Source organism: Misgurnus anguillicaudatus, chromosome 5 (assembly GCF_027580225.2).
Source record: "Misgurnus anguillicaudatus chromosome 5, ASM2758022v2, whole genome shotgun sequence".
NCBI classification, from domain to species: domain Eukaryota; kingdom Metazoa; phylum Chordata; class Actinopteri; order Cypriniformes; family Cobitidae; genus Misgurnus; species Misgurnus anguillicaudatus.
In genome coordinates, this window is record NC_073341.2 from 29552901 (window position 1) to 29576605 (window position 23705).

General features: G+C 37.8%; 2 protein-coding genes across 4 annotated transcripts in view; one reads left to right on the top strand and one right to left on the bottom strand.

Moving 5' to 3' along the window:
* fam78bb (family with sequence similarity 78 member Bb) overlaps positions 1-9508 on the top strand; it is a 73237-nt gene extending 63729 nt beyond the window's left edge. For 2 of the 3 annotated variants that reach the window (XM_073867945.1, XM_055167337.2), the window contains exon 5: positions 8773-9508. In XM_073867945.1, the coding sequence (XP_073724046.1) occupies positions 8773-9295 (523 nt within the window). In that variant the 3' untranslated portion in view covers positions 9296-9508. Of the gene's footprint in view, positions 1-6138; positions 8120-8772 lie in introns of those variants that run through there. The other variant, XM_055167335.2, reaches the window with a different exon arrangement.
* Positions 9509-12768: 3260 nt separating this feature from the next.
* slc35a3a (solute carrier family 35 member A3a) lies at positions 12769-23705 on the bottom strand. Its single transcript, XM_055167331.2, has 8 exons — positions 23306-23705; positions 22703-22923; positions 19412-19566; positions 17724-17846; positions 17423-17597; positions 15296-15414; positions 14196-14329; positions 12769-14086 (listed from the first exon to the last, which is right to left on the bottom strand). Exons 2-8 carry the CDS (start codon positions 22890-22892, stop codon positions 13996-13998), a joined length of 987 nt encoding a protein of 328 aa, XP_055023306.1. The 5' UTR covers positions 22893-22923; positions 23306-23705; the 3' UTR covers positions 12769-13995.

The following is a 23705-nucleotide window of genomic DNA, read 5'->3' on the forward strand; positions in this document are numbered from 1 at the left end:
AGATCTAAAGAAGAGGGGTTAGCAAGAGAAAACTGCTGAGTAAACACTTGGAACTCATTCATTTGTACGCTGGCTCCAGGCAGGGATGGGGATCGGGAGGGGGTGCATGAGAAAAAGAAAGAGAACGAAAGAATGAGAGAGAACGAAAGAGGGCAAAGTGAATGACAGAAAGCGCTGCCCCTTTTCTTACCCAAGCTCATCAAGTACGGGCCAGGGCTCCTGAAAACGACAGGATTAGTGGTGGGCTGGGGTTCGGTCATGTCAGCTCAGCACACATCATTCCTGTACTGCACGCTACGCTGCTTCGCTAAAGCATTTCAACGTGGTTCTCACAGATACACGCAGACAGACAGAAAGCATACACACGCTCTCACAAACATGCATCACGTAGGTCAGTGATGGACGTTCTGAAAAAACAGATCAACACAAACTTTGCTGCCTTAAATAAAAAAAGTCATTTTAACTTACTATTATTTATCTAGAGATGAGTTGTTATAAATACTTAGTTGAAACATGTCAACTTCATTTTATAAGTTGTAGCAACTCATCTCTTGTCAAGATAAAAAAAAATTGAAATGACTTGTAAATCTGAGTTGATTAAACAAAAATTGAAGGCAGCAAAGAATTGTTTACAGACTTACAAATACATTATACTTCACCTGTACATCGCTTCTATAGTTCACCTCTTGTAAAACTGAATTTAAAGTAACATACAATACAATAATAATGAAAATGTGTGATTATGTTTATAATTCTCTATTAGCACAAAATCAGTGCACCTGATCAGAAAAAACTAAATGTCAAAAAAGGTCCCAACAGCAATCACTGGGACAGTGCTCTAAATAAAGGTCCCATATAATATGTATAATTTGGGTACAGTTATGTATACATTTGGTACCAATATGTATCTCTGTATATGTACTCTAGATACAAACGTGTACATTTTAAAAGTTTTCTGGCTATTTTTTTCTGACAGTGTAAAATAAGTTTTGCTCTAAGCTGCATGCATTGGTCAAGCTCTACATGCATTGCTTGATCTTATCACCAAACTCTTAATGACAGATCTTATTGATTTTGACCCGAGGGTTGGTGCTCATGCGCGAAGTGAAATTACTCTCACTAGCACAAAAAACATCCTGACCATAACTTGTTTCTCTCCTTAGCTTAATTGTAGTTCAGCACTTTATTGTCATTTTAGTGTAGCACTGCAGCAATTTATGGTCATTTCATAATAGTAAAATATGTAAATCATTAAGTTTTTGACAAACTTCTAGCCTGGGCTGTTTCATTTGATCAATTTTTTTCCATGGTGAGGTCTGATAATTGCAGATACTTGTTGCACAAAATGTCAAATTTTGTCATCATTTACTCACCCTCCTTTTTTTATAAAGCCTGTATGAGTTTATTTATTCTGTAACACAAAAGAAGATATTTTAATAAATGATGGTTGACGGAACCCATTGACTTCCATTGTAGAAAAAACAAATACTATGGAAGTCAATGGGTACCATCAACTGTGTGTTTACCATCATTTATCAAAATATCTTTTTTAAAACAACATTAGTAAACAATGACAAAATGTTAATTTTTGGGTGAACTATCCCTTTAATCTAAATGAAATGATGACTTGGATACTTTCGGCTAACCCTGTTAAACTTAAAGGGACACTCCACTTTTTTGAAAATATGCTCATTTTCCAGCTCCCCTAGAGTTAAACATTTGATTACCGTTTTGGAATCCATTCAGCCAATCTCCCAACACAGTCTCACGACAAGTCGTGTTATAGTAACGAAAATATTTAATCATTTATTTGTGTTTGATGACACATATTTTCGCTGTTTTTCGTGTCTCTGGAGATGAATGTCTTTTTCATCCTTCCCAACACAAATTTTTATCAATGGCTGTTCGTGTCTGTGGCATGACTTTCTTTATCGTGTCATTTTATATATTTTTTTCTCATTGTTCTTTCCTATTTTTAAATCATTGTCGCTTGGTGTTAGGGTTAGATTCGGGGTTTGCGTTAGGATGTAATTTTATGCATTGGTTTCTATATGTTTTTCGTTCGCTTTTAAAACTATTCTCGCCTGGAGTTGGGGTTAGAGTTGGGGTTTGGGTTAGGAAGTCGCAGAAAGTGATTCTAACCCAAACCCCAAACGACAATGGTCAAAACATTGAAAACAACGATGAGAAAACAAAATATAAAATGACGCAATAAAAAAAGCCATTGATAGAAATTTGTGCTGGGAAGGACGAAAAAGACTCCAGAGACTATCAAAACAGCGGAAATTTGTGTCATCAAACACAAATAAATTAATTAAAATTTTCATTACTATAACACAACTTGCCGTGAGACTGGGTTGGATCTGTGGGTCTGGTGCTACCACTTTTAGCATAGCTTAGCAAAATGCATTGAATCTGAATAGACCATTTAGCATCGTGCTCAAAAATAACCAAAGAGTTTAGATATTTTTCCTATTTAAAACTTGACTCCTCTGTAGTTACATCGCGCACCAAGACAGACAGAAAATTAAAAGTTGGTATTTTCTAGGCAGATATGGCTAAGAACTATACTCTCATTCTGGCGTAATAATCAAGGACTTGGCTGCTGTAACATGGCTGCAGGAGGCGCATTGATATTACGCAGTGCCCGAAAATAGTCCCAGACCCGGAGATCAGCTGAATGGACTCCAACATGGCAAGAATCAAACATTCAACTCCAATTGAGCTGGAAAACCAGCACACCTTGAAACAAAAGTGGAGTGTCACTTTAAACCAGTATGACTGAACCTGTAAAACAGGAATTTCAGTCAACAGTTAAGCTAATAAACTAAAGCAGTGATCAATCGGTGGTTTCTCTGCTTGAAAATCCACTGGGTGTGTTAAACAGAATCTCTGTTTGGACAGCATAAGCCTCGAGATGACCACATCATAGCTGTTGGGAAGGACCAGTGTGACTAAGTTGACTGTTTAGAAGTCTGCTGCACTGAGCAGGAAGTATCCTGAGCAGACATGAGATTCCTGATGCGTTTGGTGGCTCAGACTGCTGACCGACTGACTAAATGTGTCTGTCTGTGTTAAAGGGACATTCCACTTTTTTTGAAAATATGCTAATTTTCCAGGTCCTCTAGAGTTAAACATTTGATTCTTACCATTTTGGAAGATCTCCAGGTCTGATCTCCAGGTCTGGCGCTACCACTTTTAGCATAGCTTAGCACAGGGGTCACCAACGTGGTGCCCGCGGGCACCAGGCAGCCCGCACAGAGTCTGTGAGGTGCCCGGCAAAGCACATTCTATTAATAGTCTCAACTGTAATATTTATTCATTACATATTTTTCTATATTAGCTTGGCTTGGTTTACGTATGTCAAAATTTTAACTAAAACATATAAACAAGTCAAATTCAATAAAATAAACAAGTAAAACTAAAAAGTTTTAAGTAGACTATATCAAAAAGTAGCCCTCCAGATTGTTTTATCCATTGCGGTAGCCCTTGCTCATAAAAAGGTTGGACACCCCTGGCTTAGCATAATCTATTAAATCTGGTTAGACCATTAGCATCGCGCCTAAAAAAAGAGTTTCAATATTCTTCCTATTTAAATCTTGACTGCAGGTGGCACAATGATATTACGCAGCAGCCGAAAATAGTTCCCTTAGTATCTTTCAATAACAGGGCACTATTTTCAGACACAATGTAATATCATTGCGCCTCCTGCAGCCATGTTATGGTAGCAAAGTCCTTGATTATTATGCCAGAATGAGAGTATAGTTCCTAGCCATATCATCCTAAAAACGCAACTTTTAATTTTCCGTCTGTATTAGTACACGATGTAACTACAGAAGAGTCAAGTTTTAAATAAGAAAAATATCTAAACTCTTTGGTTATTTTTTAGCGTGATGCTAATGGTCTAATTAGATTCAATGGATTGGCTAAGCTATGCTAAAAGTGCTAGCGCCAGACCCGGAGATGGATTCCAAAACGGTAAAAATCAAACGTTTAACTCTAGGGGAGCTGAAAAATTAGCATATTTTTTAAAAGTGGAGTGTCCCTTTAAAGAAAAGGGGGTTTTGATGCATTGATGAATATTGAAATTACACACAAAAAATATCTGATATCCATATTAAAAAAAATCTAATTACAATTTTAAAAGCAGGATTTGTAAGTACATAATTTGGGTAGGCCTATATAATGCTGTGGTTGTATAGCTTCTATTCATCAAAACACAAAGAGTCATAGACAGCTACAGCGAATCTATAGCTACCCACCAATCAAAATCAATGGATAAAAGTGAGCAAGTGACGCAAAAGGGGCCACAGGGTTTTGGGAAGAGAGACTGAGACGAACAGAAAGAGACAAGGGCCAGTTTTATCTTTCAACAGACACTTCGTCTTGTCTATACCTGGTTATGGCATGAACAAATAGTAGAAACTAGTAAAATTCCAAGAAGTGACTTTTTCCAATTTTTTAAAGCTTTTACAGAACATGCCAACACATCACCAAGCAACTAGCCTGAAACTGTGGCAGGAGTCGTGGCATCTGTGATGCAGTTCAGCATTGAACAGTGATGAGAGATTGAGCTTTAGCATCTCCACCCTTCATTACATCGAGAGAGAGAATGGAGAGAGTGAGAGATAATGGAGAGAGAGAGATAGGCAATAGCAAGACAACATAACATACACATCTGCCTACATTCTGTTCACAAACAGGTTCAGTGTCTACACACACACACATTATTCAGCTTTTATCTTCATGACATTTCATTAAAGCAGAAAGGTCAGATGCAAGCAGGTTTCTGATGAGTTCCTCACCTCCTATGCTCCACCCACAATTCATCCAGTAACACACACACACTTTTCCTGTCACCTTAGAAGACACCAAACAAACCACATGCCACACATAGGCCATCAGACGCTCATATGTTTTAGGAATTTCACCTTTTTTCTGCCTGGTCCCTGTTCCATCTAGGATTTAGGTGTATTGTACTTGTTTACCAAAGGAGGATTCTCATGCACGTCTTTATAAGTTCCAGCAAAGAGTCGCATTACAAGGTTTGAATAGGCTGCAAAGTGGTCTAGACCTGTGCTGTATAGGTGAGAGAAGGCATGGATTATTTACCCACCCATCTAGGGATTACACACAATCTTAACCCGTCCATTAGCCCATTATACTGGGCCATCTTAGACAGACAGGCTACCTTACGGACATCACCCACCACTATTTCTCTCTTTCTTAACAAAACTCTAATCCGCTCCTCCAGAAGTTAAAGGTGGCTGACTGAACTAAAAACCCTGTTTCCTTCCTTTGGTTTTCTTTCCGCTGATGGCTCTCTTTATTATAATTCGGACCCCCAGCCAAGGTGAAAACAGATGAGATCTTATCACTAACAATCCGGAAACACAAAATCTTGAAAAGCATATCACATTATGACATATAGATATATAGGCAAGAGACTTAGCGTTGCACACCAAAGAAAAATATGTATATTTATATATTTTGTAATGTAACGAAAAATCTCACAAGCACCTGCATTAAAACAAAAAACAAAACTAGGTGGTTATGGGGGAGTCCTTGGATTTTATACAATAAAATAAGAGATTCTTCTCACAAATCCAATCCACACTCTTCACAAGCAACATGGACCCCTGCTGGACATTTTAGTAAATGCAGACTGGTATTCATTTAGAGACATTCTGGCAAAAGTAACTTTAGTTGTGGAAAAAAAGTCTAGAAGATAAACAATTTATTTTATTTTATTTAAAATATTGAAACACAGTATCATTTCTAAGGCCAAAACATTTATATTGTATTTTATTTTTAATATGTGAACGCATTAAAATGACTTTCTAGCTATTTGTTACTTTTTCTTTGTGATGGTTTTCTGGGAAACAAATATGAAATACCTACACTGTAAAAAATACTTTGCTGCCTTAAATTTTTTTGTTGAATTAACTCAGATTTACAAGTCATTTCAACTTAATATTATTCATCTTGACTTGAGATGAGTTGTTACAACATATAAAATAAAGTTGACTTTCTCAACTATATTTTATAAGTTGTGACAACTCATCTCTGTTGACATGACTTGTAAATCTGAGTCGATTTAACAAAAAATTTTAAAAAAGTATTTTTTACAGACGGCGTAACTAAAACAGTTTACACAGTTAAAACAGATTGGACAGAACAGCTGACTCTTTAAATCTTTCAACATAGGCTACTGTATATTCATTCTATTCTTGTGGCAGAAACGAGCCTTTTAACATTAGTTTTGTAATGTTTTTGGCGAAATTAGGAGTTTAAACTGCATCCGAGTGATGATTTATTTTCCTATGATGCTACTGACACCTGAACACATTTAACTAATCCAGCACTTTTATTCTGGGGTAGATTCATATACATTAAACAACATAATCGTCGTCTGGCCTCTCAAAAATGTAAACAATTTCCTTGACAGTGAAACGAATCAACTTGACACAAGTTCGGCCTCAGTGACGACAGTCCACACGCCGGTTGTCATGGTTACACGGAAAGCTATCAATTAAGAAGCGGAACATGTTTCGCTGATGTGTAATCTCCCCTGCGACACAATTTTAAATAGAGATAAATAAAAATCATTATTTCACAAATCTAATTGTTATTTTTAAATGCACAATCAAACATTTGCCTCTCAGCATTGCTCTTAAATCTAGTCTTTGACATATTAAAAGTTTCGTATTTATAGGCTACTTCATTTTGCACTTTAATCCTAAAGTACACGAGCTAATAGACCGTCTGAACAGATAATTGACCTTTAATTAAAGGAAATGCAGTTAAATACTCAATGTCTACCTAAAAACGGTACATCATCGCGAGATTTGGGTTCATAACAAAGTGTACATTGCAATAATAAGCTATTAACAAAATAATTATATTTAATAATAAATATCCTACACATACAAAAAATGTTGTAAAACCAGCAACAGAATCCCACAGGTCCAAACTCGCGCAATATGAACATGCCTTACAATTTAAAAATCGCACTATTGCACGACTTCACCGCAATATTACATTGACAAGATAACCGGAGTGCATCTACGTGAGCAGATCTATAACGCACTCCCACGCGCGTGCCCGTTCATTCAGCACCACAGCGACTGAACAGCGACAGCGTCGAGCGTGCCAAAACGGAGACGCGTACTGTTTATTTAAACAGTAAATAAACGTCGAAGGTCCATAGATGACAAATTCGTGATTTATTTAATTTTAATCATCGGATTTTTATGTGGATGATCTGCGTTTTTATCGCTATAACGAAACGTCAAATGTAATGTGATTGAGACCAACAACAATCCACAGGCGTTTAATACTTTTTTGCGCTCCTTCCTGTGCCGTAAATCATGCGACACTTTGAGATCGTCTGTCCTTCCGAAAGACCAAAAAAGACCAAGAGAGGAGAGGAGGATCGCGAGCATCTCTTGTCGAGGCGAGAGCTCCGCCACACCTGACTGTTTTGCGCTGCCTCCGGTTGTGACATGAAAACTCGGAGCAGAAAGAAACGGATAAAGGGGCGAAGAGCTGCAAAAGGACACGTGGATGTGAAAGAAAAAGATTTCAGATTCAAGGGGAGACCGAATACACACATTAACTCCGAAAGCGAGTGACAATCACAAGCATGGGAATGCCAAAGATCGAGAGATGATCGTGCAACAGTTGTTAACAGGGATTTTTTGAATTTATCATTCAATCATTGTTTTTTTACTTTATTGAAATGTATTAGTACGTGACGAATAACTGTATTAAGCGCTTATACAGGATCAGACAGCAGTTTAAAAAAAAACACACCCGGACGTGGTTGGTTACCCTAATTCAGACCCGTTGCAGTCATGGGCTGCATTCAGAGCGTCGCCTGTAAGCCCCGCATTAAACGCGAGAACATCATTGTTTATGACCTGTCAGCTACCATTGACCATTGCCCGACAGTGATCGAGGAAAATTCACCCATTGTGCTCCGCTACAAAACCCCGTACTTCAAGGCCTCCGCCCGGATAGTGATGCCGCCCATCCCTCGCAATGAAGCTTGGGTGGTGGGCTGGATTCAAGCGTGCACTCAGATGGAGTTTTACAACACTTATGGAGATCTTGGCATGTAAGTTATCTTTAACCAGGCGAGTATTTTAAGTCTTGTATTTTTGACCTAAAGCAGTGCTTTACCAGTTAATATGAATGCATAAATTCAATGTAACTGTGATATTCACAGAGTGTGAATGCACGTCAGCTTACACGTCAGGTGCGAAGTGTTGGCACCTTCAAATTCCCACAAATAGTTTCGCAGCTTGGATCAGACCAGAGAGACAAAAACTGTAGTTGCTCTGAAAACGGTCACATTAAACACCAACAGAATTGCAGGGAACACACTTAATGGCTGATCTGCCATGAAAGAGAGCAACAGCTAAAGAGAGAGAGAGAGATTCACACACCCTCCCACAGACCCTGTGACGTGTGATGTGGGCCCTTCTGATGCTGGCCGGGGTGCCGGTCCATGTGGAGGTGTGGACATGTGTGTGGGGGTGTATCATCACTGCCTGCGCGGGTGCTCGCGTGGGGCTGTCTATGACACAGATGGTACCGGAGAAATGCCAGCGCTGGGTTATACCTAACAATGTCATCTCACACTGAGTCATCTCACACTGCCAGCTGGGACCTTGCTAATGAATGCCATTACCATTACTCTTTCACTAACACGTACAGCAACACGATTTGTTAGCACATTGTTTAACCTCTGAAATTCAATTGCCGCAGGTCAAGCTGGGAGCTGCCGGAGTTAAGAGAGGGACTCGTGAAAGCCATCAGCGACTCGGATGGCGTCAGCTACCCGTGGTACGGAAACACCACCGAAACGGTGACCCTATCCGGACCCACGTCCAAACCCTCACGCTTCACCGTCAGCATGAACGATAACTTCTATCCCAGCGTAACGTGGGCTGTACCGGTGAGCGAGAGCAACGTGCCTTTGCTAACGCGAATCAAGCGGGACCAGAGCTTCACCACTTGGCTGGTGGCTCTAAACATGGCCACGCAGGAGAAGATCCTTCTCCAGACAGTCAAGTGGAGGATGAAGGTGGACATCGCCGTTGACCCTTCCAAGCCGCTGGGCTCTCGAGCGAGACTCGCTGGCAGGGTATACCAGGACCAACCTAAGGTGTTGGCCCATATGGAGCCCATTCCCACTAATGCTCTGGGCAACCCCAATGCCAATGATGCCCAAGTGCTGATGTGGAGACCCAAGCGAGGCCCGCCGTTAGTGGTCATCCCATCTAAGTAGCAGGGTATGAGAAACTAGGAGCACTAGTTTAAGGATCTGTTAAGTAAATTTGCCTTAATCCACACTGCTGCCTTTAAACAGATACTTGGTTTCTAAATGGTCCTCGAGACACTAAACTCTGACTTGTACATTTGCCTTAAACCTCTTTGAAGTCAAGAATTAAAGAGAAAAACAGTCTGATACACCGAAGGCTGTTGATATCAGGATATTATAGACTAGAGTTTCTGAAACAATTCCTACAGACTCCCACCCCAAAAAACAAAACTGAGGCTACATCCACATTAATCAGGATTAAAGTAGCATGGTTTGAAGAAAAGAGCTTTACGAAAAAGTCATTTGACCCAAAAAGATCAGAATGATGTCCTATGTTATGTCCCAGCGATCTTTAAAAGTGTTATTAAAAATGTCAGATACAACTGATAAATACTGCAAAATACAATATGAACTTCATTTAACTACTTCAGGAGGAACATGGTCATGTAACACAACCAATCGGCACAAAGAGGTCTGTATATAGCCACCCCTCATGCGCCACCTCATCGCCTTACTCTCAGATGGCATCTATCCCAGTTTAGGACAAAGATTACTCCGGGTTCGGCCTAAAATGGCTTCTCAGCACAGCAAATATGCTTTATTATCATATCAGATAACATGTTAAAGGACACCTTTTATGCCCATTTTTACAAGATGTAATATAAGTCTCAGGAGTGCCCAGAATGTATCCGTGAAATTTCAGCTCAAAATTCTCCACAGATCATTTTATAGCATGTCCACAATGCACTATTTGGTTGTAAGCAAAAACGTGCCGTTTTCGTGTCTGTACCTTTAAATGCAAATGAGCTACTTAAAAAAACAGCAAGTGCTTTCAGTTAAAATAGATCTTATTCCTGTGAATACCATCAGAAACTATGGTAATACCAGTGGCCATAGGTGGGGCTTTATCAGTGTGATGTCACATTAACAAGAACATTAAAACAGCACATCTAATGAGCTTGCTTTGGTTTAACGGGGAATAAAAAAGTAGTGGGTGGATTTTTTTCATTGTAGGGTGGTTATGTCCAAACACCTTGTAAAAGTGGATTTTGAATGCGAACTCATGAAAAATTGTTAATATACTTAAAGATTATGGTACAGGCTCACGCTTCATACATTTTAAAATATGCACAAAAAGATGATTTAATTACGGAAATGCAAATATCTGAACGTCCTTGCATCCGGATTAATGCTGGTGTAGCCTGTGTGTGTCCGATTAAAAAACACGTCTTAAATGTGAATGGAGGTTTGTAGGAATGGACTGAAAACACTGTAATTCAGCACTTAATTGATGTGAGCTTTGACTCAGTAACGTTTTAACCGAGAACGCGTTGTGTGAAACAAAAGCCTTTTGTTTCCTATACGAGAGCACAATGATTTTCCAACATAGAAGCTAGTCTCACAAAACAGCAGGCTTTACATGGTAAATAAAAAGATGCACTGACATAAAAATGAAAATTTGCTAATTGTAATATGTACCACATCAAAAAAAAAACTGTATTGTCTCATAAATCCATCAGTTTAAATGAAAATTGCAACTTAATGGTGGGGTGCATAATTTTTAAATAACACTTTGGAAAAGGAAGGCAGGCCGACTACCAAAACACGCTTGTAGCCAATCAGCAGTAAGGGGCGTGTCTACTAACCAACATCATTGCCTGAGTTGTGTATGTGTGGGGCGGGTCTATCAAAAGGTCCAGATTCTATCGGAGTAGGGGCGTGTTTGTTTAGGTGATATTAATGGTAAACATTGGCTTATAGATATCATGCACCCCGCCTTTAAAGGTCCACTGTGTAGATTTAAGCAGCATCTAGTGTTAAAATTGTGAATTGCAACCAACGCTTATTCCACAGCTTGCCCCTCCTTTTCGAAATTCATAGTGAAGCTACAGTAGCTGCCACAAGACAAACAAGTCATCGTCTGAGACACCGCAGTGAAATAACGCACTAGGGCTACTGTAGAAACATGGTGGCAACTTCCACATAAGGGTATTTCTCACGAAATCCAGATTTAGAAGGTGTCCAGCATCAGAATTTTTAAAAAGCCCTTGAAGCCATTTTTTTGCACATATAAGATTAAGGTCTGAACTTACTATAACCATTATTTTTAGAGGATTTTAAAAATATTTCCTATTGAATTATTTAAATTTTTTAGATTATCATTATTAAAAATTATCATTACCGCAACATGATATTACATTAAATATATGCATTTACAAACTCATGTTTTGGTAATTAGAACCAAAACGTTGTCGAGGTACTACGACAAACAAAATTTTTACTTTTATCTGGAGAGAAAAAATAAGAACTGCTTACCTGGTAGCCATCTTGAGTGTCACAGTCAATTATGTCCCTTCCAACATATTTTTTTTGAAAATGTTAATTCTTGAGGGGTTAAACAATGATTGAAAATTGTTGTGGAGGATGAGAAAATTACATTTATATTCCTTATTATCGTCTCTACATTTACCAATGATCACCAAATACCACATGTTTCTTTACTGTAAATGTTTATAGTATAACATGCACTGAAGCTTTTTATTTTTTCGATATTTTTAAATATAAATATTCCCTGTCAAAGAACCCAAATCCAGTCATGACACATTGCGGTAATGAAAATTTTCCCCTTAAATGTGGAAAAAACAACAAAATTTGTTTGTATGATGTCATTTGAAATCATGTTTGTAACTGTATGCTTCTTATTTTGATAGCATTTACTTTTTTATCAAAATGTTTCATGACACCTCATAAGTCTAATTTTGCGAGAATCACCCATAAGGGGACCTGCGTTGTATGTCGATAAAAATGGCTCATTCTAAGGTAATAAAAACAATACAGTATATACACCATTGATATATAGTTATGTATATTATATTGCATTTCTGTCAAGAGATCCTTTTAAAAGTTACACAATTCACCTTTAAATACAGCTTTTGTAAAATTAAAACCAAAGCTACTACCACTGTATAATTTTGATATTTACAGTAGCATGGCAAAAACATACGCTTGTCAGACAAAACTGAAAAACCAACCCGGACTTGCTACAGTGGTTGCGACCTGGAACTTGTAGGACGTCTGGAGCTGTCAAAAAAAAAAAAAATCACACCTGGGAGTGATGGAACAAGAGAGCAAAGGGGAAGATTCACACAGTACCACTAACATTAACACCCACGGCTTCCCATTAGAGCCGCAAAACATTCAGACCTTCCTCCAGACATGCACATTGAAATTCAAAAGCACAACAAACACTCACCTGTTTTCTTTTCAGCACTCGCTCCTCTTCAGCCTCACAAGTCCCTTAAACCGGCACAAATTAAGCTGAAAAGACTGTGTGATTATATCAAATATAATACAGTCAGCTGACTTCAGCATAAAAGCCATTACATTTCTACAAACTGAACTTTGTATGGACAGGCCGTCATCAAAAACAACATAACCTGGTTGGTCCTCAGAGGTCATGGGCAAGTTTATTGTTTTTGAGGTTCACAGTGAAGTCTAAAATACTGAAGGACTGGGGGCAGTTTTAGATGATTGAATAAACGTTAATCCCAGACCAACTGTATGTAGTTAAAAAATGATCGTTTGCCTTTCTGAAGCTGTGATTGCATGCATTGTTTTTACAGTAAATACAACATTTGGAAAATGCCAAACTGTTTTTTTTATTTAGTCTCGCCGTGTGTGTGTTGTTAAAAAAAATGATTTGATAATAAACACCTGATTCAATGTAACTCCTCACCCATGACTAATACAGCATCATACATAGTGCAAAATAGCTAAAATAGCACTTCCTTGCATATATAACAGATTAACTCAAGTATTTTTCCTGGTAACAGAGGTAATGTGGTAAATAATTATAATCACGTAATCACGTCAGTGCGGAAAACCCAAAAACTGACTGGCTAGGATCATTTTCATCTGCATTAAAATTAATAAAATTATGTGAAAAGTTTGTATTATATTCATAATACACACAAAAAATGCTGGGTTTATTTTTAATCCAGCTCTGGGTCAAAAAGGAATAAACCCAACCCATTTAACCTATGCTGATTAATTTAACACAACGTCTGGGTTCGTCCATTTGTGACTCAACGCTGGGTTAAAAACAACCCAGCATTTTCAGAGTGTATGCTCTCTCCCTGCACAAAACTATCCCAGCGACCCACGCAATTAAAATAACAATTAAAAGCTTTTTCAGGACTGAACGATGAAAAATACAGTAACCAATAACCTGAAATTCACAAAACTTAAGCGAGTTTTTGCGAGATTCAAGTTTAATTTGTGGCAAATTACTGCAGGCCATCGCTGCAATCTATAAGCAGCCAACATCCCATATGGATGAATGTATAAGCCACTGATCACCGAAACTGCTAGGAAAAGCAGTCTGTGATACGATCCTCAGTAATGTTTGAGTCATCATTGTCCAAAATAGTTCTTCCAAAAACATCAGAAAATGGCACTGTTTTATTCGACACACTGAACTCGACATCGAAATCGTGCTCTCCTTTAGACCCAGAGTATTTCAGCTCAGCACTGCCCAGCAGTGGCCCAGCCTATTAATCCAACCTTGTATCTGTTTTTCTCCTCTCACAACGCCTCCTCTTCTGCGTCCTTCCACTCGTTTATCCTTTTGTTCTGCCCCACTTTAACCTCATCTCTCATCCACTCATTCACGCTCTGCTAGGGTTGGCCGCCGGCTTGCCTTCGTAACCATAGAGAAACGTCGCCACTATCACCAATATCATGCCCATGAAGAACACACTGCACAGAAATAGATTTCAGTTCAGTACAATTCAACGAATTTCAACTCCTAGTTGTGCATTTATTGATCACACAAAACAGAAAAAAACATTGGTTGGTTTTTAAGTACCTGGATGGTTCGAAGTCCTCAAGCAAGAAATATGAAATTAATGTGGAGAGGATGATTGAGAGTGATGTAGCGAAGCCTTTCAGTATGTTGTCAGCATACTTGATAACAGCAGCTATCACCAACCCTCCAAGAGCCTGAATGAGATAAAAAAAAATAATAATTTAAAAAGGGACACTGCACTTTTTTTGAAAATATGCTCATTTTCCAGCTCCCCTGGAGTTAAATATTTAATTCTTACTGTTTTGAAATCCATTCAGCTGATCTCCGGGTCTGGTGGTACCACTTCTTTTAGCATAGCTTAGCATAATCCATTGAATCTGATTAGACCATTAGCATTGCACAAAAAAATAACCAATGAGTTTCGATATTTTTAAAATTGACTCTTCTGTAGTTACATCGTGTACTAAGACCGGCGGAAAATTTAAAGTTGCGATTTTCTAGGCAGATATGGTTAGAAACTATACTCTCATTCTGGTGTAAAAATCAAGGACTTTGCTGCTGTAACATGGCTGCAGCAGGCGTAGTGATATTATGGAGTGCCCGAAAATAGTCCCTGCTCTTGAAAGTTACCAAGGGGACTATTTTCAGGCGCTAATGTCATTGCGCCTGCTTCAGTCATGTTACAGCAGCAAAGTCCTTGATTATTACACCAGAATGAGAGTATAGTCCTATCCATATCGGCCTAGAAATTCGCAACTTTTAATTTTCCGTCGATCTTAGTACACGATGCAACCACAGAAGAGTCAAGTTTTAAATTGGAAAAATATCGAAACTCTGGTTACTTTTCAGCGCGACGCCAATGGTCCAACCAGACTCAATGGACCGCGCCAAGCCATGCCAAAAGTGGCAGCAACAGAGATGTGGATCAGCTGAATGGATTCCAAAACAGCAAAAATCCAATCCTTACCTCCAGGGGAGCTGGAAAATGAGCATACTTTCAAAAAAAGTGGAGTGTCCCTTTAATTATTTATTATCGCTACACATTAATGTGTTGCAGGGAAATAACTCTCACACAGACTTCCTGTTATTTCTTAACAGTTAATCACATATGTAGTGCTAAATAAAATTCTAAGATTCATACGCAAAACGTTTTGACTCACCTGCAGTGCGACCACAATCCAGGTCACTGTACTGTAGCCCTGGAACATTCCATGTTCTTGGACTCTGGCACCATCATAGGCAAACATCCCGAAAAGCCCAAATACCAATCCAAACATGCCTGCACACAGGAGAGAGAGAGGACATTTAGTTTCTTTCATACAATAGAGAACAGCACAGACCTCAGATACATTAAGCTAGATGTGTGAGAAGTACTGTAACAAAACTTATCACTAATGAGATATCAGAGTCAAACTTTAAAAGACAAGAACAAGCAAGCTTATCATTTCAATTATAATCTCAGCCTTTTGCACAGTACTGTATATAAACAGTAGGAAATGTACAAAATATATTCATGAAATATGATCTTTACATAATATCCTAATTATTTTTTGGCATAATTTTGACCTATTTGGCTATTGCTACAAATATACCCTTGCTACTTATAAGTGGTTTTCGTGATCCAGGGTCACATATCAGTATAACAATGAATGAATCAAACTTTAATATTTATAAAAAATGAAATGAATAAAATAAAATCATGCATGCTCTAAAATCTGTATTAACTAGTTACAGGGGACATTTCACAAGACTTTTTTAAAATGTCAAATAAATCTTTGGTGTCCCCAGAGTATGTATGTAAAGTTTTAGCTCAAAATACCATATAGATAATTTATTATAGCATGTTAAAATTGCCACTTTGCAGGTATGAGCAAAAATTTGCCGTTTTTGTGTGTGTCCTTTTTAATGCAAATGAGCTGATCTCTGCACTAAGTAGCAGTGCCTTGGTTGAATTGTGCAGATTAAGGGGTGGTATTATTCCCTTCTGACATCACCAGGGGAGCCAAATTTCAATGATCTATTTTTTCACATGCTTCTGGAGAATGGTTTACCAAAACTAAGTTACTGGGTTGATAAAAGCACTTGGGACCCAATTATAGCACTTAAACATGGAAAAAGTTTTAAAGGATTAGTCCATTTTCTTAAAAAAATCCAGATAATTTACGCACCACCATGTCATCCAAAATGTTGATGTCTTTCTTCGTTCAGTCGAGAAGAAATTATGTTTTTTGAGGAAAACATTCTTCTTTTTTTTCATTTTAATGGACTTTAATGGAATCCAACACTTAACACTTTTTTTTAACCGAGTTTCAAAGGACTCTAAATGATCCCAAACGAGGCATATTCATTTTTGACCCTTTTTCCTCGTTTGGGATCGTTTAGAGTCCTTTGAAACTCAGTTGTTGTTTTTTTTTAAGAAAATTGACTAATCCTTTAAGTGTCCTCTTTAAGTCATTGTGATGACATCATAGGTGTGCTTTTGCATTGCCTCACAGAATAACCGGGAGACTTGTTTTGGCCCACTTAACATTAGGATGTAAATCACTACAGACGCTCAATTCACACATTACCGGTTAAAAATAAACTTAACGCCAAGACACCAAGAATGATAACAAAAACACTATAGCATTGAACCTGAATGCAACTTGAGAGGTTATACATGCAAGGACACTTAAAATGATTTATCTGTAAGTGAATATTGGTTTGATTTGATGAAAATTAAACAAACTACCTATTAAATTGTAGTTCTTGAAAAACCTCCTTAGGGAAGTAATACTTCATGTACAAAAATAGCATTTTAACACGTTTATCTTATATGTGTTATGTGATGGTTCATGTGTGATGCTGAGAGTTCATTTTCACTCATGCAGTCTGCAGTGTTAATTAGTTCTGTATCTCTGGATTCATTAACAATAACATGTTCAGCGTAGAAGAAAAATATTGTATCACATGCCAGTTTTTACCATAGTTTCAGTCGTGTTTGGTGGGTGGGGGTACAGTGAGAAATACTATAATACTGGCCAGTTTATACAGCAATTATCTGTAAGCCCCTTTTGTATTATAACGTTTCCATGGGAAGCATTTATAAATGGCTGAATCAGTAAAACATAATCTATTTACATAAATGCGTTTGGTTGATGCTTTTCATCAGTATGGAGATCAACCTACTGAGCTACAGCAACACAGATACTCTACACGTATTATTATAACTGAGTCATTTGATATCTAATACAATAAACTGTGATATGCAGAATGAGTGGAGGACTTTTCTTCCCAAATATACTGACCCAGCTGGATGTTTCGAATCCAAACGCTTTGTTTGGTCTCCTTAAGGATCTTCTCAAAGTAAACTCCAGCAAAGCCACTGGAGCAACATGCCACCAGCACGGCCACCAGCCCCACAAACTGTGAGCCCGCAGTCAGCTGCTCTTTCTGAGGTTCTGATGGAGATTCGGCAGGCCACTGTCAAACCAATCCAGCATAAATACTCTTTATTATACTGAAAAGATCTCAATAATTGCAATTTATAGAAAGTACTGATATCTGTTACTGTCCATTAGTGACCTTAAACTTCTCACTTAGCTTTACCTGAACAAATGCAACTCCTGCCATAAGAATTAGCAGAGACAGCCACTGGTACACTCCCAGCCGGCGACCCAGCATGGATACTGAGAACAGGGCCGTGGTGAGGATCTTTAACTGGTATGTCACCTAAATGTGCATTGGGGTGGGAAGGTAAATGGTTTTAAACAAACTCAGGAATAAACTTCTATAATATCTAATAAGATGTGACCCTGTCTTTGAAAATTCAGCTAGTAATTTGTGTGATTTACTTGAGAGTTTTCTATATATAATCATGCTTATGCTACATAAAGTAAAGAACACTTTGTGAAAATATGACCTTGATAACATAAATACTGACTGTGTAGGGTTGAAAGTAACTCTTTCCCCGCCATTGACGAGTTATCTCGTCAATTAAGAGGAAAAACTTTGCATGAAAAATGTGTGACGGATGAGCTTTTATGTTAATCTGTAATACCGCAATTATCCATCAGATGGCACACTTACCCAATTTATAAAAAAAACGAAGCAAAAAATTATCTACTAATTTTAAACTGTGCGTGTTCAGATAATCGTTCTCAATCTGATCTCTAACAAAATTCCTTCACAAAATGCAATTATTTCAACTTTTTGCTAAAAAAATATATTTTTTAAGAAAAATACCCATATTTAAGAGTTTATAAGCAGAGAAAAAATATAAATAGAATGAAACAGTTTTTTCTTGTTTTGTTTGTTTGTTTATTTGAAAGTAGACGGTCTGTTCTTTCATTTGATATATTTGTATGTTTTTCTGGAAGGCATTTTTTACTTTTGTGAAAATCACAAAAAAATGCAAGGGGGCAACTTTTCCAAAAAAAAGGCTGGCGGGGAATGAGTTAAAGTGAAATCAATGACTGAAATTAGAGATGCACTGATATAAAATTTTCCATCGATACTGATAGCCGATTATTTAAGAGTTATATCTGCCGGTACCAATAACAATCGTTTGGTGGTTATATTAACTTGCATTAACTAAATTCAGAAGATAACTTTTTCTGAATTTTATTCATTTACATAATGATTATTAAAGGCGGGGTCCATGATCTCTGAAAGCCAATGTTGACATTTGAAATCCCCTAAACAAACACGCCCCTACCCCAATAGAATCTGGACCATCTTTTGATAGACCCGCCCCACACATATACAACCCAGGAAACAATATTGGTTAATACACATGCACCTTACTGCTGACTGGCTACAAGTGTGTTTTGGTAGTCGGCCCGACTCCCTTTTCCAAAGTGTTTTTTTTATTACGCACCCTGCTTTTAAAGGCATAGTTCAACCAAAAATGAAAATTGTGTCATCATTTTCTCATCCTGATGTTGTTTTAAACCTGTATAAAAAATTCTGATAAACACAAAAGAAGATATTTTGATAAATGATGGTAAGCACACAGAGCTGATTGTAACCATTGACTTCCATAATAGGCTATTGACTATCGGCTGTTTTAAACTATCAGCTGATAACAGAAAATTTGCATTTATTGACCAATACTGGTTATTGGCCGATAAATCTGTGAATCTCTAATTTAAATCAAACTTTGATGTTCCGAATCTCATAATCAAATTACAAGACTTTAGCCTAGATTTCACAGACAGGGTCACAAATAATGAAGTTTATCAAAAATAAAAGAAATCTTAGATAAAGTTACTTGGCATGGATTAATAGGGACTTACCTGGTATGTAGCAGCATCTAGGTTAGACAGTGCTACATAGAGCAGGTTATTCTGCAATGTGTAGATGCCTGAAGGAATCGCCAGCTTTAGTGTTTCTATAGGCTTGTGTAGAATCTCCTGTCTCAGTATGCTGCTTAGTGCTCGACCGCTGTAACCTTTACAAATATAAATACAAGCGATATTAATTAAACAATTAGAGATGCACCGATATATCGGCTGATGATGCTTGCTATGCTTCTCAATGAATTACGGTGAAATGCCAATAAAAGCCAGAGGGCGCTCTCGTGCAGAAACTCAATATGTGCTGCAGACGAAGAACCAAACACATGCAGCTCCAGGAAATGGCTTAAAGGAACAGTATGTAAGAAATTTATATAAATTAATCATAAAATGGCCCTGATATGTCACTAGACATTAAGAAATAATTTTCATTTCAAATGCTTATATCACTGACAACAGTGGTCCGGCCAGGATATTGTCATTTAAAAAGTGGAGTTGCAGCCCTCAACTGATGTTTATGTTGTCATGTTGTGTATTGGCCACCAGCTGTGTGATTGCAATACCAGTTTTGGCCACAATCCTACATACTGTTCCTTTAAGGATACGTTTCTATTGCTGTTTTTCAAACTTTTTCAGGTATTTTCATGATAATAAAAAATATGTATAATGATTATGTTTGACGAGTTTTGCTTTTTCAAATGCATATTATAAATGTTTCAAACTAACAGTGATAACAGTGGTCCCCCCCATAAACAATATATACAAGCTAAACAGTATATTGTGTTTTGATACCCTTCTGTGAAAGAATCAGTACTCATTACATATAGACGCAAAAAAGTATTTGACTTTTGTGTTTCCTATAACAATTCATGGAGACTTAGTTAAAGGAATATTCCACTTTCATTAAAAAATCAAGATAATTTATTCACACAAGATGTTTATGTCTTTCATTGTTTATTTTTAGTGCTGCCTCACGATTGGTCGCAACTAATTGTTTGCGCGCGCATGTATATAATTAAGAAACATTTGCATGTGTATATACATGTATATATTTATATATAATCTATGTTATATATAAATATTTATTATATAAAAAATTTTCTTAAAATTATACATGCATGTGTGTGTATTTATATAAACATAATTATTATACACAGTACACACACATATTATGTAAACAAAAACTTTTATTCTGCAAACGATTAGTCGCGACTAATCGTGAGGCAGCACTTAACATTTTTAAGATTTTTCTCAATTTAAAAGACCTTTATTGGACCTCAACAGTTCACAGTTTCAGTGCAGTTTCAACGCAGCTTCAAAGGGCTCTAAACGATCCCAATCAAGTCATAAGAGTCTTATTTAGTGAAACGATCATCATAAATTTTACTTTTAAATCACAACTTCTCATCTTGCACTTGCGTCAGCGTGACCTTACGTATAATCACGTCGAAAGATCACGCGTTACATATGTGAAACACACACTTGCAGACCATTTTAAACAACAGATTAGTATTATACACATGCAACAATGTTGGAACGCTCCTCTTTCTCCACACTTGTAAACACTGGAGAGGTAGTTTTGCATAACCCCGGATTTCCACCGACTGCGGAACGGCTGCGGATCCGCTGCGGAACGTCGGCGGAGTCAATCGGTTTCCATTCAAGTCAATGTGTGTATTTCCACTGACTGCGTTCCGAAATCTGTTACAGCTCCGGCCATTCGCAGCCCTCCGAAACAAATATGCAGAGCTTCTTTTTTTTGCCGGATGCCGGACAGCTCCGCAGGGCGGAGCCATGACTATATCACGTGATCATACCTGAATTCGCGAGATCTCGTGTTGTGATCTGGGCTGGTCTAGCAAAACGTCATAATTTAACGTCATAATTATCACGTGAATTTGCGAGACCTCATGGGTCCTCGTCACTTCAGCACGCAGCCGCTCTGCAACAAATATGGGACTGGTGGGTTTTGGCGGACGGCGGAGCCGTAACGCAGCGGGGTTAAGTAAGTCATGCGTTACCTTTTTGACTTGATTATGTAATACGTAAGGTCACGCTGGCACAGCACGCAGCTAGTGCAAGATGAGAATTTGTGTTTAAAAAGTACATCTTTTTTATTTTTCTTGCCAAAAATGATGATCGTTTTGCTAGATAAGACTATTATGCCTCTGATTGTTTAGAGTTATTTGAAGCTGCGTTGAAACTGCAATTTTAAACTGCAATGAAAATGTAAACTGGTCCAATAAAGTAAATTAAATTAATTTCTTCTTGACTGAATTTTTGTTTTATGAAAGTGGAGAGTATTCCTTTAACGTGTCAGTCCATAAACTTAGACATATCCTCAAATGGCACAGCAAAAGCAAACAAACTGTGTTTGATCAATTTACAATGTCAAACAGATGGTTTCTGTCTGTCTAAGTGGGCGGATTTCAAAAGTCTAACTATTTTAGATTTCCCTCATGTTTTTCCAGTCTGTTAGTGCCACCAACTTTCAGTCATTTTCTATAACTTATTCAATGTTCTTACAGGCAAATCAATTACATCTGAGGTTTAGTTTTAAAAGGGGAGTTCTCAAGTTGTTCCCAACACATTTCCCTCTCCGCTTGATGAATGCAGGCTTTTTATATAGAAACACAGCACTGAATTTCACACTTTGTTTATTAGTCACACACAGAAAGTGGTGAATGGTTTTCTAACAGCTAGACTACATTTCTGAGATGCTATGGTTTTTTTTAAGTTAAGACAGCAAAGGTGATGTTTGGCAACCAGGGCAAAAGTACAAACCAGCAAAATAATATTAGCTTCCCTGCTAAAAAAAACTAGAAACCATCACAGATATCATAATAACAGGAATTGGATTGGTTTTAAAGAAAACTATAACGGTATCTAAGGGTATCTACTGGTAATGTGTTACTGTAGGTTCTATTGGTGAATAAAATCCTACTGGATTAAGGCCCAAAACACAGCATAAAGGATTTTTTAAATGGCAAACAGTTGATGGTTCATATTTGTAATAGAAACCGGACCCAAGAGGGTGGTTTCCCGGACAGGGATTAGCTTAAACCAAGACTAGACCTTAGTTTAATTTGCATTTTGAGGCAAAACAAAGAGCACTGATGTATTTTAAGATATGTCAGTGCAAGTTGTTTTCAGCTCTTAGATTTATTGTGGTCTTGGACTAGTCTAATCCCTGTCCGGGAAACCACCCCAAGATGTTTTTCCTTAGTGTAAACACAGAAACCGGTTTGGGAAACTGACAAATACCAGTAGTTTTACTAAAGGCAAACATACTGTGTTCTTTGAAGACAAGCCCAACACAGGTAAAAATCTTGAGGAGCTCGGCCACCACCACAGCTGAGGAGGCCAGGTACCGCGGCCCATCGCCCTGTAAGGTGCGCGAGTAACGCATGGTCAACACCAGAGAGGTGGTCTGAAAGACCAGGACCCCCAAAGAAAGGTACTTCAGTTTGGCTGATGCCATTGTGACGGTCTTCTCTCAATGAAACCAGGACCTGTGGTGACATAATAAATGAGAAAGAGGCAAAGAACATACAGATGTTGAAAGACAATATTGTCTCAGCTGGACGGACCCCTGTAAACAATATGGCAATAAGCGTATGTACGTACCCACACGTATTTCCCTCACACAGAAATCAAACTTAAACCAATGAGTTTACTTTGTTATTGACATAAGATTTTACCGAAGAATAAAAATGTAACTATTAAAGTTTAAATGAATGTCTTGTCTTAAACTGTAAAATATTGTGAGGCGCTGAGTAAAAGAAATTTGTAGATAAGAGATTATCTACGAAATGTGGTATTGTCTAGATTTAACATACATATTTTTTTTAACAAAACATAATAATCTTAAATAGTTTTCAAATTTAGACTCACCCTCTGAAGATTGCTGAAGAGATCGGAAGTGAAGTTGCGGTTTGGGGACACGACTTTAAAATCTAAAACCCGATACCCCCGGTCCAAATAAAGCCCTAAAGATTCATTCTTACTGATACGATCCAGGCAAGTGTATGAAATGTTAAATATATATTGAAACAGTGTCTTATTTTGACACTTTAAGGCTGAGAGCTATTGCAGCTAGGCACTCGCTAATGTAAGCCAACCGGAAAAACAGGTCTCCATTACCCTTGTGTCAATATCGTGGCTTATTTCTTCATTCATAAATTAATAGCAGGCTGTCCAGTGAGCTGTACAAAATGTTGATCTTTAACAGTTGCAGTACTTCCTAGTACGATGTTGTTTTACTGCTCATTGCGCCTCGTTGTCGCCACCTGTC

Coding starts and splice junctions, on each gene's coding strand:
- slc35a3a (XM_055167331.2), bottom strand. CDS start 22,892: ATGGCATCAGCCAAACTGAAGTACCTTTCTTTGGGGGTCCTGGTCTTT. Junction 19,567..22,702: donor GCTTGTCTTCAAAGAACACA/GTATGTTTGCCT, acceptor ATATTTGTAAAG/GTTACAGCGGTCGAGCACTA. Junction 17,847..19,411: donor TAGATGCTGCTACATACCAG/GTAAGTCCCTAT, acceptor ATGCACATTTAG/GTGACATACCAGTTAAAGAT.